General features: G+C 38.6%; 1 protein-coding gene across 3 annotated transcripts in view; it reads left to right on the top strand.

Moving 5' to 3' along the window:
- The window catches only part of FSTL4 (follistatin like 4), a 373,767-nt gene that overhangs the window by 18,697 nt on the left and 340,230 nt on the right, over window positions 1–14,840 (top strand). For all 3 annotated transcript variants that reach the window (XM_081035343.1, XM_081035342.1, XM_081035341.1), the window contains exon 3: window positions 12,982–13,015. In XM_081035343.1, the coding sequence (XP_080891469.1) occupies window positions 12,982–13,015 (34 nt within the window). The remainder of the gene's footprint in view (window positions 1–12,981; window positions 13,016–14,840) is intronic.

The raw sequence follows: 14,840 nt of genomic DNA, 5'->3' as shown, positions 1-14,840 counted from the left end.
CTTGTTGTCTGTCTCTCCATGTGAGATCATAAGCTTCATGGGGACAGGGGCTGTGGTTATCTTGACACTGCTGTGTTCCCAGGGCAGTAAATATTTATTGAATGAATGAATGCTTGAACAAATGAAAGGGTGAACAAATGAATTGGTCAGGAGACAAGTCAGGAGCTCTGCTGAGAGGCCTGGGTGAGGACCTGAGTGTCTTGGGGAAAGTCAAGGTGGTAGCATAACAGAATAGGGCCTGACAAAAACACAGTCGCAGAGAGGAGCCCACAGAGGCCGGAAGTAATGAAAGAGGAAGAGAAGGCCAAGGACATGTCCAGGAGGCCAAGGCTCCCGGGAGGACAGAGGAACCACTGGCCAAGGAGAACCGAGGGGAGGGGCCCTGTTTCTGGGCAAGATGAGAGATTCTGGTTGGGAAGCTTGGGTTAAGGGGTCTCCATGTGTCCCTTTGGGGGAAGAGGCCATCCTTAGGCATCAGCCACTTGAGGTGTTTCCGCCTTATTCCTATCAGACACCTCCCGCCTAGCCTTGGCTGCAGTCCATTTCTCAGCTAGCCTCTTTCTCACCCATCCCTACCCCACCAGGACTCTGGAACTTTTTGCATCTTTATGTCAGATCATTTGTATCTGTGGCTGCCTTCCGCCCCGCCACATTCCATGTACAAAAACGAGACTGAAAAGTTAGACATGAGGACTGTGCTGGAGGGCAGCCTCTTTTTTTGTCTTTTAATTTTCTAGACACAGGTTTTTCTAAACCTTACCTTGGCTTACAGCTGGCAGGAAGAAAAGAAAGTGGCAGGTTTGACTATTGTGTTAAGCAGGTTGACGCAATGTTACCTAGTCTGTTGGATGGTACCTCGAGGGTATGATGAATAATTAAAATGTAAACCTGTCCCCTTTCCTCCCAGGGGCCATCTGTTCTCCCCCCAACACCCACAAGATGGTCTTGATTTTCTTGGGGCCTGTGGTCTGCCGGAACAAAGCCAGCACAGGGGCGAGGTCTATTGGGCTGGACAACCAGTGGACACAAAACTTCCCAGAATGAAGAAGTCATCATACGGTTTTCCTGTTTCTGTGAAAACTTACGTAAAAAAGGAAAAGCGTAGGAAGTCAGGCTTCCGAGATAGTTGGTGTGTTCAACGAGCCTCGAGGAAAAACTCACTTGCCTCGTGCTCTTGCCAGGAGATCATGAAATAATCTGATTTCATCCTTGCAATAAATTTGTTTAGGACCTATAATGGGCCAGGCCCTGGGCTGGGGCGGTAGGGGAATGGGAGGTGGACCATCGTGGGGAAGACAGGTGCTGCTCTAGTAATGACCATCAGTGTGACCCTCACTTGTTTGGTTAAGTAGCTCTACATGTGACGTGCTGGGCAGTGTTGAGCCCTGCTCGTGTCGCTGGAGGTGACTAGTTTTGAAGTGGTCCCTAGGGTGGCGAGTTAGAGCCCCATGCTGCTGTCAGGATGGTCCCGTACCCCGTGATGGCTTGTTCTCAGGCAAAGATGTGGATTATTTTCCAAATCAAAGACTTAATTAGTTTTTAATTTGTTGGGTTGTCAGAGAGAGAAAACTGGAAAGTGCCCCTTTTCTCCTTCTTGGTCTCTTAATCTGGCTGTGCGCAGGTGGTTACGTTTAACCAGGTGCAACGATCAATTAGTCATTGACATTTATTCCCTCAAAGGTAATTGTAACGTTTACTTGTGTTGTTGCTTTGGTAGATTTGCCACAGAAGACTACCTTAAATTCAGAGCCAACTTTTCTTTTTTTAATTGTAAATGAATAACCTTTAACATGTAGCTTTAAGTAATACCTAGGATTTGAAATCCATAGATCCTCATATAATATTGTTTGTTCTTTTAAAAACAAGAGAATGGACATCCACGGTATCGTGATTCCCGGAGGCCAATATCCTCACAGCGTCCTCACCAACACCTTTCCTCTTTAGAGAGTCACCACTTTCTCCTACACTGGCCAGCCTCTGCTCCCCAGTAGAAAGCACGAGGCAGAATTGCCTGTGGGAATCCACTCATGTTTCTGATTCGTCCTGGCGGGGCTGTCTGGTCTGCCCATTTTGCAGGTGGGTAAACTAGAGTGGGAGGTATGTGGCTGGTTCCCTCAGGGCTGCAACTGGTGGAGCAGTTACTACTAAAATCAGGGTTTTCAGCCTTCCTGGAAGCTGTGAGGGTCTTATTTCACAGTATCCCTCCGGGACGTAACAAAACTGATGTCCCCATAAGTGTACTGCAGGGAGGCTATCGGTAGGTTCGGAACGGTGATTTTTTTTTTCCCAAGCATATGAGTGGCACTTCGTTTGTAAAGAGATTTCTGATATTTTGTTGTTCTCTGTGAGGCAGGAGACGAACTTGGACCCCCTCAGTAGGTTTCATTTCTCCAGAGCCAGCACCTCCTTGTTGGTATTTTCCTTGAATACTTGGCTGCAGGCTCCACGTGGTCCCAGGAGAAGGCGGAAGTGCAGGCTTCCCCGCCCGACCAGCCCAGAAAGACCTGTTTTAGCTGGATTATTCCCTTGGCTCTCAAACTAGCCCTTGAGTGTAGGGTTAATCCCCTAACCCTTTCTTCATCTGGCTTTGAAGGCCCAGAAATAATGTGCTGGAAATCTAACAACAGGAAGGTTTTCCTTCTGCCTTTGACGGAACGATACAAATGAAATAATGTACCAAATGCTTGGTGTGTGCTCAGTAAATGGGAGCCAGTAATGGAATACGTGCTACAAAAGGCATCACTTTATTTAGCTGGATCCTGTCAGTCCAAGTGGAGGTTTTAATTGCAGAATGGTGTCTTGCTAGCAAAATGAAAGTGGTTAGAGTCAAGTTTTTAAAATTCCAATGAATGAATGAAAAATTGTAAGAAAGGTTGTTAAAGAAGCATTAGTTTTAAGAGCATCTCAGATATGAAAAACTTAGAATTTGGATGTCAGAATTTCAATATTGATTAATGCTTCCAGCACAGCTTCCAGCTCCACTGTACCAAATGGTTTTATAAATCGAATACATGGGCTTCCTTTTGTAACTTCTTCAGGCGGCTGGGGCTTGGGGAGCTCTGAAGCAGGGGGCTTCCTCAGCTCTTCTGAGGCTGGAGTGAGGCTGTGCTGCTCCTGGTTCCCATCCGGACGCTGGCAGGACCTGGGGCGAGCAACTGCCCACCTCAGCGGGTCGTGCCCCACCTGTGCCGGGCTCACTTGGCTTCGTCTGCCGAGAACTGCTCATGTCGAGATCCTTGCAAGCTGTTTTTCTGGCATTCTCTTCTTAGGAGTGGGTGCTTTTAATCCCCACTTTCCCAGCCCACAGAGCCAACATTTTCTCAGGAGTCACTGAATCCCATAATACTTCAAGTGACAGACGAAGACTGACCCTCGAACTGAGGATGGCTGGATCCATGGATGAGGAGGTGTGACTTCTGTCCTGTGGCTGGGCTCGGCCACCCTTTTCCTGAGCCTCATGCACAGCCTAAGATACGGCGCACAGCCTAAAATGGAAGTGAGAAGGATCCAGCGATGGGATCTCAGGATCCTCATTCATACTCTTTCTGCTGCTGTCAAATAATTTTTTGGTAGCTGAAAATCTGTAATCGATTTTTGGATTATGAAAAATATTACTCAGTGCTCACATTATATTGATTCAAAAATAAAGATTATGCAATTCAACTGCACAGTAAAATACAGCTTTATGGAATGGTAATTTTTTTACTTAAGTTCTTCTACATTATAGTGGAAGATAATGGATTCAGGAAGGGTACAATGAGGAATAAAGCTGTTGTATTGTATTGGTTAAATGACATTTAAAATGATTTGGCTGTCAAATTCGTGGAAAGGTTATGAACAGTGAATGAAAAATCTAAAATTAATTCCCTACTTCAAGAAAGTGTGATTTATACCATAATAAAATTACATTTTTAGTTAAAGAAATTTAGTCATTAAGCAATGCCCATGCGCTGACTCTCATTTATAACCATCTGGTTTGAAGCTTCTGCAGCAAATAATTTTTTCCTCAGGCAATGCATCTGAGCTTTGGTGTCAATTATGTCAGTGAATTTTCTTCTGTACAGCTCTGCTACAGGTTCTGGGGGGCTGAATTTTAAGTACTGAAAGACAGATTTTTATTTAGCCTCAATAATTGAGGCAGCCATTGAACTCATTTGCCCCCCGCAACCCCCAAATGATCTTACATCTCTCCCTTAGCTATCTTCATTAATGACAGTAGGGACGATGACAGCCATCATTTGAGGACAGCCAACCACCGTGCTCAACATGGTACAGGCTTATTATTATTTCCCTGAATCATCACAACTACTCTGTGAGGAGGGTCTTATTTTACACATGAACAAACTGAGGTTTAGGAAGGTGAAATAATTCACTGGGGGTGGCAGAGGTACAACTGGCAGGAATAAACCAGGATCTGGCCCAGGTCCATCCAACTCGAGTCCCAAGTTTTAGTCCCTGTCATGTGTCTCATGAATATTCATCGAGTATTTGCTTTGAGGCAGCGGAGTGTAGTGGTGGGATTTCGGAGACTTGAGTCTAGCCCTGACTTGGCCACTTATTACTCGTGTGATTTTCAGCAAGCTGCAACCTTTCCCTCAGTAGAACCTTCCTCATCTATAAGTTAGGGAGGGTGATTTATTCTCCCTCTTCAACAAACTTCTGATGTGTACTGTTGGGTACCTTGTCCTATTTTATTTTTTAATTTTTGATGGAAGCATATGAAATATATAGGAAAGTGCACACATTTCAAGTGTGGTGCTCAATTTTTGCACGGTGAACATAACCATGTCATCATTACCAAGCTCATAATTTAGAACATTCCCAGCACTTTGTGTCCCCTTGGTCATGATCCAAAGGTGATTACTAATCTGTCACTAGAGAGAGCCTTTGCTTGTTTCTGAAATTTATGAAAACAAAACCCTAAAAATTATACTCTTTTGTGCCTGTTTTCTTTCTCTCAACATTAGATTCATCCGAGTTATCACACATTGCAGAGTCTGTTCCTCATGGCTGTGAACTTGTCCATTGTATTTACCCATTCTACTGTTGGTGGACATTTGGGTCGTTCCCTGTTCTTGGTTATTACCCATCATGCTGCAGTCAGCATTCTTGGACATGCGTTTTGGTGCTCATGTGAATGTACCCGTGTTGGACATTTACCTCACAGAGGAATTATCGGGTCAGGAAGACACCAGTTATTTTAAATAGCATTTAAGATAGGGAATTGGCTAAACAGATATTAAAGGGTTAAAAAGCCAAAAAGGACCCACTGAGATAACTAAGAGCAATCACTGCAGGAAGCGGCTCTTGTCTCCATACATGTGAGGCTGCGACCACTGAGGGGAGTCCTGCTGGTGCTGCTTCCTCTGACAGTACAAACATTGACAGTTGTTTCATCTCCTTGTAAATATTGGTGTCATCAGTTTGGTTTTTTAATGTGATTTTCTCTATGGTGTATAATAGTATTCCATTTTGGTTTTAACTTGTGAAGTTCCTATTAGAGCCTTCTGCTCATTTCTCAATTAGGTTGTTTGTATTTGTCTTATTTATTTGCAAAAGTATATTCTCTATTCCAAATGAGTGCTTTGTCATATATATGCTTTGCTTTGTCATATATATGACATATATATGACATATATATGACATATATGTGACACATATGTATATATATACACATACACACACATATATTCCCTTAATGACTCTACGTTTCACTGTCTTAATTGTATCTTTTAATGACCAGAAGTCTTCATTTTAACAAAGTCCAGGATATCATTCTTTTTCTTTTTGGTGTATGTTTCACATCCCATTTAAGAAATTTTCACCTACTTAAAGGTCATGGAGATATTCTCTTACAGTATGTTCCAGAAACATTATTGTTTTACCTTTTACATCTAGATCTGTGGTCCATCTAGAAATGATGTTTGGATGGGTTTTAGGGTAGGAGGTTGTGGTCCACGGTCTCCCACGTGGGGAGCCAGTTGGTCCAGCACCGTCTCCTGAGAAGGCCGTCCTTTTCCCATCGCATTGCATTGACACTTATGTCATATACTCAGACACCGGGTATGTGTAGTTTCTTGCTCAATTGTGAATTCTGTATACATTTTTTTAAAAATTTGGATCAGCTTTCTTAGGGATTTATCAAGTTTATTCTTTTCGAGAACTAACTTTTGGCTTTAAATTTTTGTGGTATAATTTCACCCTTATTTCACTGATGTATGCTCTTATATGTCTTTCCTTCTACTTTTTATGGGCTTCAATTGTTCTTTTTCTAGCTTTTAGATAGATGCTTAGCTCTAGCCTATATATTTTTTCTAACATATACATTTAAGGCTATAATTTTCCTCTAAGCACTGCTTTAGCCACATCCCACAATTTCTTAAATGCTATCATTCAGTTGTCATTCAGTTCAAAATATCTTCTATTTCCTTTGTGATTTTCTTTTGGGAGTGATGCAATAAGCTATATTTTGCTGTGTATAATGTGCTCCTATGTATAATGCACTCCCATGTTTTTTGCCCAAACTTTCAGGGAAAACAATCTTTCATTTTAATTTTTTAATTCAAAATTTTATTTGTTTATATACTTGTTTTTTTTGTATTATAAATAAACTTTAGCATTTATTTTTTAACATATTATGGTACAAGAAATTTTATGTTACAAATAATTACAAAACACAAGAACAGATACAAGGTACAGGAAATTTTATGTACCCGTAACAAATTTACAATATTTATGCATCATAGAAGGCCAAGAACTCTTTGTCGTCATTGCAAGTTCATCATAAGTTCAACAAAATCAATTATCGTATTCCAGGATATTATTTTGCATACGGATATCATTATTGATTTCTAGAGTTATACTTGTAACTCATAAGCATAAATAAAAGGATTAAAAACGTTTATATAGATACGGAATTAGTACTACTCATGTACCTATAATGTGTATCCTTGTTTTCCCTCACAAATTTGGGCAAAAAAGTGCACATTATACACAGCAAAATACGGTACTTTTAAATTCATGGGTCAAATGTTTGGATATTTTCCTCTAGTTTCTTTTGTTATTGATTTCTAATTTAACTTCACTACAGTCAGCAAACTACATGTGTTCTCTGTGTGATTTTAATAATTTGACACTTGTTGGAACTTCCTGATGGCTCAGCATATGGTCAATTTTTATAAATGTTTGGATATTTGAAATGAATGTGCTGTATGCAGTTTCTGGGCACAGTGTTTGGTGTATATCAACTAGGTCAAGTTTATTCATCATGAGATTCAACTCTTCTATATTCTTACTGATAGTTTTCTCTATTTATTCTGAGTTAGTGACAGAAGTTTCTTAAATTCTCCTACCTTTATTGTGGATTTGTCAATGTGGATTTCTTTTTTTAGTTCTTTTGTATTTGACTTTATATGTGTTTAGTCTATGCTATTATGTGTGTACAAATTTATAATTGCTATATTAAAATGTCCTGTGATCTTTATGAATTCTTTGTCAATAATAATAATAATAATAATTCTTTACACTGACTTTCTCTTGGTTGGAGTTAATGTGGTTTATCTTTTCTATCTTTTTACATTCAGCATTTTTGTATTCTTTTATTTTTGGTGTGTCTCTTGTAAGCATCATATAGTTGAATTTTGTTTTATTATGTCCATTTTTGTATTTTAGTTGGATTATTTAGTTGTATTTAATGTGCTTAAATCTAACACATTATTCCCTGTTTTTTATTCCTTTTTTCCCCCACCCTTGGTCTTTTTTGGCATTAGTCATTTTTTCCTTTATCTCACTCCTTTGGCCTCATAGCACTAATTTTATCATTTTTTGGACAGTAATACAGCATTATAATATTTCAATTCCATTTGAACTCTTGACTGTTTGTAATCATATTGTTATCTATTTTAGTTTTACAAATATTATAACCTTAAAAGGCATTATTGTTGTGTTAAGCAGCCAAATTAGAATTATCCATTTTTCAATCCTTTCTGGTGCTCTTTATTCCTTTTTGCATAAGTATGTATTCATCTGAAAAAGAAAAAAATTTGTTTTGTCCAAAGTGTTCCCTTCTACTGCTCTTACTGTTAATCTGCTGGCAAAATATTCTCTCAGTTTTTGTTTGTCTAGGTATATTTTTATTTTACCTTTTGAACACCCATATTTTCACTGGTTATAGAATTCAAAGTGTTTTCAGAATTTAAAAAATGTCATTCCATTGTCTTCTGGTTCCATTATTTTCTCCTGAAAAATCAGCTATCAGTCTTATTGTTGCTCCTTTGTAATATATCCTTTCCACCCCTACTGCCCTCCCTCTGGCTGTTTTTAAAATTTTGTCTTTGAATATTCAACTATTTTTCTTTGAGTACCTGTTGATGGTGTTCTGTGTATTTATCTTGCTTGGGGCTTAGAGAGCTTCCTAAATCTCTGGCTTGCTGCCTTACATCAATATTGGAAAATTCTCAACCACTGTCTCTTCAAATATCAAGTCTACTTAATTTCCCCTCTCCTTTCACTCTGAAACTTCAATTACAAGCTTGTTAGACCTTTTTACCATGTCCCTTAATGTCTCTCATAGTCTTCTGTATTTTTTCATTCTTTATTTTTCCCTTTCAGATCGTTAGTCTGGTTATTTTCTACTGACTTACCTTCCATCTTATTATTCTTCTCTTTAGTTGTGTTTAACCTGCTGTTAAATTCATCTGTTAAATTCTTTTGGTTATTTAATTTTCAGTTCTAGAATTTCCATTTGATTCTTAATTTAATAGATTCAAATCTTATGGTAAAATCCAGCATATTTTCTCCTATTTTCCTGAATTTATCAGTCGTAATTATTGTAGAGCTTGTGTTTGATAATTCTAAAATCTGGATAACCTGTAGGTCTGTTTCTGCTGTCTAGTTTATTGGATTTTAGTCATTTGACCCCATGTTCTGCCATGCCTTGTGATTTTGGATTGGATACTGGCCATTACATATGAAAAATTGTAAAGTCTGTGGATAACTTACTGTCTTTCAGAGAGGATTTACTTTTCTTTGTTAGACATAGAATACTGGCAGATCATCTTGATCTGTTCATGAATAGAAGTCCTTTGAGAGTATGTGATCTTAACTGAAAGTCAGCTACATTTATCAGGGCCACTCTTTTTTGGAAAGCCTAATTTTTGTCTCCTTAGCATCACGATATTGTCAAAATCTATGCTTAGTTTGTTTTTAGCTAATTTTTTGCTTTTTTCCCCTCAACCTCTTGCCCTTTATATATGCAGCTCAGGCATAACCATATCACTTAAGAGGAAGCTGTTTGCAGAATACTGGGCTCACTTATTTCTGGTTCCCTTTTCCAGGATTTTAAACCCTCAAGTTCTAGCTGCTTTTGTAGCCCCATTTCAGGTACCCCAAACTCAGTAAGACTTCTTTAAGCTCTAGAACATCACTTTCTGATTGGCATTGGCTTCTATATAAAACTATAAATACCCCCAAAGGAAAAATGTGGCAGCAAATATAGGGCTCACCTCAATGGACTTTTCTTATGTCCAGGTATTGGCTCTTTACTATCTGGCTGCTTTTGTTCTCACGTATGCCTTCAGAAAACTTTGTTTTTGTTTGTTTGTTGAGAATTTAAGAAACCCCTTAAACAACTTTTATAGTTTTTCTTAACAAAAGGATTGGCTTAATACAAGCTATTCTTCCATAGTTTTTCAATGCAGAAGTCTATCTCATCTAATTTTCACTATCGTTAGGAGTTAAGTAAAGATGAAATGTTGTGACATGCCTAAGCTTTGGAAACAGACTTTGGATTTAAATCCCAGCTGGCCACTGAGAAATGTAGTTGAAGAAGCCTTTCAAGATCAGATACCCTCGTTTTAATTTAAACTATTTCAGAGCATAATAAAAGGAAAACTTCCAAATTCATTATATGAAACTGGTATAATTTTGATTCCTAAAACTGAGAAGAATAGCACCTAGAAATTATAGACCACTCTCATTCATGAATATTAATGCAAGAACATATTTAAAAATCGTGGAAAACAGAATCCAGCAATATATTTAAATATATATATGGTGCGACTACTACATGTGCGACTACTACTCAGCCATAAAAAGATAAAATATTGTCATTTGCCACAACCTGGAGGAATATTGAAGATATTATGCTAAGTGAAATAAGTCAGACAGAAAAGGACAACCACATGATTTTACTCATGTAGAGAATATAAAACAAAAAAATAACAAACAAGCAAACCAAACTCATAGATATGGACAATGGTTGGTGGTCATCAGAGGAGAAGAGGGATGAGGGAAGGTGAATGGGTAAAGGGGGTCAAATATATGGTAACGGGTGAAAACTAGACTTGTGGTGAGTACATGAAAGACTATACAGTTATCAAATTACAGCGTTATTAACCAATGTTACCTCAGTAAAAAATATAAAGAAAAGACAGAATTTTCTAAAAAGAAAGAAAAGAAGAGCTTATTCCAGAAATACAAGGATAATTGAATAATACCAAATCTCCTAGATAAGTCATCAAATAATAGAGCTAAGGAGAAAAAAAATCATATGAGCATCTTCGTAAATGCAGAAAAAGTATTCAATAAAATTCAACACACATTTATCTTTTTTAATCAACAAATATGTATTGAGCATCTGCTCTATTATAGCATCGAGCATGCAAGAGTGAAAAAGATACTGCCACCATCTCAATTCACATACCAGTGGAGGGAAAGAGCCAATAAATGAACAAATAAGGGGACAACTGGAGCATTTATTTAAAATACATTTATTTAAAAATATGCCTGGATTTCATTAATATAATAAACATACCTTGGGCCAAAAGCCAATATTTTTACCTAACAGGGAAACACCGACGGTTTTCTTCTTAAAGTCAGAAAGATCAGGAAGCCTACAGTGTCCACAACATTTAACATTAAATTGAGGAATTAGTTAACTAATGAAATAAGACAGAGAACGCATCTAGAAACATAAGAAATGAAAAGGAAGAGATGAAATCATCATTTACAGGTTATATAAATATACAAATGGAAATCCCAAAATAATTAATGGGAAAAGTATTACAAACAATAAGATATTTAGTCAAGTGGCTGGTTATAAAAGCAATATATAAAAATCAATTGCCATCATATACACAAACAAAAATCAGTTAGAAGATATAACGAAAGAGAAATTCATTTATGATAACAAAAGATATACAAGAAAGAAATGTGCAAAATACATACAGGAAAATTATAAAATACTTTTGAAAGAAATAAAGGTAGACTCGAACAAATTACTTGAAATACCACATTGTTAAAGAAAATACAACCTTATACAGATGTTAGCTTTCTCTAAGTTAATTTATCAATTTTATGCAGTTGCAATCAAGCTTCCATACAGTATTTTCTAGAGCTGTAAAAGCTGATTATGACTTTTCCCTGTTCCACAAACACTAGTTATTTCTTGGAGCAAGTAGCGGAGGAACTGCGTGGGAGGGATTGGGTTTGCTTCACACACGATATGCCTCATGGCTTTCATAACTTTCATTGCACTTACCACTCTCCAAGCTCCCTCTTCTGAACCCTGAGCTGGTGAATGACCCTTCAGGAAGCAGCAGCCCAGAAGCTCATTTGGTTAATTGTGCTGTGCTGATGGGCTGCTGGCCTGTAACGTGTACCTTCCATCGGCCTCCTCTTGGGCTTTTGACTCCTTACAGAGGTGGCCCTCAGAGAGTGTAATTTGGGGAGGACACACTTTTCAGTGCCTCCCCAGTTTCCCCTCTAATATTGCCTTCCCCTCTTGGCCCCAAAAAGATGATAGACAAGAATGCTAAGGTATGAAAGGCAATGCCATTTGTTTAAAAAGTACTGGCTCTGAACGGTCTTCTTAGTTGTGATGGTGAGGAGTTGGCCCAAGTTTGCTGTTTCATCTTTTCTTCAGTTGCTCGTATGGACTTTCACTTTACTTGCAATATTAGACTTTTATCCTTGACTGGTCATTTATGATGAATTATAGACACTTTTTATTAGTTATGAAACTACAGTATCTGTTTTCAGCCCTTCCCCCCTATTCTTACTGAGCCTTTTCTTCCTTCCTGAGCATGGCCTGATAGCCTTCTCCCACCCTACCTTTCTTAAGCCATTCCCTCTTCCTGGCACACCTTTCCCTTCTTTATTCGCATCTAAAAGACTGCCCATTCTTGAGTGCTATTTTGAAAGGCTATTTAAAAAACCCTTTTCTTTATGTTTCCAGCTGAATGTGAATATACTGGTGTTTATCAAGGCAGAACCACCCCTTTATTTCTCAGTAATTTGTGTTTGCTCTGTAGCCTCCTGTCTAGCTGTGAATATCTTCAATGCACGAACCTGTTGCCTGTGTAGCTTCTCAAATACTTTGCTTCTTGTCCTGCACGTAGCAGGAAGATGACATTAAATTAAGAAAAACCAAGGGCGTGATTTAGTCAGTGGCTTGGACTGGCTATCCATATTGTCTATTAGCTCCTACCCTTTGGAAATTACTGAAGTGAGCATAATCCAGATCATGCCAGTGACCCACACAGGAGCAACGATGGCCTTCATTGTGGCACCACTAACGAGAACCTTCTGCTAGCGAGGTAATTCTGGCTCTTGTCTACTTATGTTTCCCCCGGCCCTACAAGCACCTGCAGTCTAGGTGGAGGGTAGGGCATCAGCCTGGAACAAGCTCTTCCTTAACACTTGATACCATCCAGATTCCACATAAGGAGCACCATGAGAGCTCGCTCTGCTCATTTAAAAAATGCATGATTAACAGCCTATGTATTTTTTGCCTAAACCCCAAAGCAACAAGTTGTTTACATTTACACGTGTGTGTGTGTGTGTTGAGAGTTTAGTAGACCTAGCATTACTGAATGTCATGTTCTTGTGACATGGTATGTGAATAAATGGCTAACAAGAGGTGAGATGTTTGTATCTGTACACGTAAATTATTCTTCAACAACAGTCTTTATTTTCTTGCAGAAATCCAGAAGCTTTGAAGTCACAAGAAGAGAAGGTAGGGAAAATGCATTCATCCCGATTTCATTCTCAGTATTGAGATCTCGGAAGTAGTTTGTTGAAACTAAGATGAACTTTAGACTGTGGACAGCTTTTCTTTGAAATTCCATGTGGCCTTTTCTGGATGCTGACTGTTTGGCACGTGGCTTCTAAGAACTGCAAGAAGCGAAGGCCTGGTTTACTTGTGAGAGCTTTGTCTTCTACCATCATGTATCAGAGGTGCGGGCTAGAGAACTGGCTCCTTCTCGATCATGTTTACAGTCTCTTGCAATAAGCCTCATTTTTAATGAAATGTGATGTAATTATTTAGTTTCACTTGGCAAAAATAGCACCAACAGTAAAATAATGGCTTATGGTTTGAGGTATTTCAACATCTGGGAAAAGATGCCACTGTGACAAATATTTCTGATTAGATTTTTACAGCTTTAGCTAGGCTGAAGTAGAAATAACCAATTAATTTCCCTTTTGAAAACAATTTCATGATGTTCTATTTTCCTTGGCAGAGTAGCACATTTGTTTTTTGGTTTTTGAGGTAAGTATATACAGGTGGTAATTTCTAAAATCTTTTAGTGGAAATTGAAGTTTCCCTTATTCATTTTCAGCAATGCCTAGTCTCTCATAAGAGGCTATCTTTTGTGTGATTTATGGAATTATCACCAATAATCCTTGTATTGCAGGGATGGGAGGATGAAGTCAAAAACCAAAGTGAGTTCTTGGTCTACTATCTGGCCTTTGGTTTTAGTCTTAACCACTGCCTTCGCCGTGGCAATGTCTCAAAAAGAGTGGCAATCTTTAAAAAATGAGGAAATTCCATATTGACTCCTAAATCTAACATATTCTTGCCTCCTGATTAATTCTTAACAATGAAGGATGTACAATGGCCATATCATCAAAGTGTGTTTCTAGAGCTTGGAAACCTAAACTTTCCATACTACCTACCGTGTTTCCCCGAAAATAAGATCTAACTAGAAAATAAGCCCTAGCATGATTTTTGCAGAGTGACGTCCCCTGAACATAAGCCCTAGTGTGTCTTTTGGAGCAAAAATTAATATAAGACCCGGTCTTATTTTCTGGGAAACATGGTTTATTGGTAGTACTGGTCATTTGCTGCTGTCCATGGTGCTGGAACCTTGGATTCAAAGAATGTGGCCAATCTGGCTGTAGGAGGAACTTCTGGCTTCCATTCCTATTTGCCATTGTCTCTGGTATTGGACTCAGTGTCCTATGAATTGTATCCATAGGGTAAACTGAATTGTGTGGATATCAAAACTAAATGGAATTGGATAAAGGTGAGTAGGGCAGGGAAGTTATGTTGCTCATTGAAAATTGTGTCCACAATGGGCACGATGACCATACAAATTGGAGAGAAATAGCCATAAGGAGAGAAGTTGGCATGAACTTTGTTTTTGAATACTATTCTATTCACGTCAGTACCCCTGAGTGTTACTGTTTGGAATTAATTTGCCTTATGGAATCACATATGCACTCAACTGTTTTGGAATCTTACTGTCCTTGTGTTAGAAATGATTCTAAATAGTAAGACGGGGGTATGAGAGGACCATATGTATTTTTACTCAAAGGCATAAAAAGGCTCCAAATCCCTAGAATACTGAGGGTGTCCGAGGATGAGCAGAGGTGTGATCAGGCTGTTCTTTACTCATTCATAACCCCCTCCTCTCTTGAAGCAGCAGCTTTCACAACTGGCTGACCAGAACAATATGCTTTGGGTTTGTACTGGCAAATTTGTCTTGAGATCACGTAACCTTTTTCTTCCTATTGTGAACTGATGTCTTTCTTGCTTGTTTCTGTCAAAGTTGAGTTTC

Source organism: Rhinolophus hipposideros (genome assembly GCF_964194185.1).
Source record: "Rhinolophus hipposideros genome assembly, chromosome: 23".
NCBI classification, from domain to species: domain Eukaryota; kingdom Metazoa; phylum Chordata; class Mammalia; order Chiroptera; family Rhinolophidae; genus Rhinolophus; species Rhinolophus hipposideros.
Note: the sequence above shows the minus strand (reverse complement) of the source record. Positions and strands in the feature narration are given on the sequence as shown.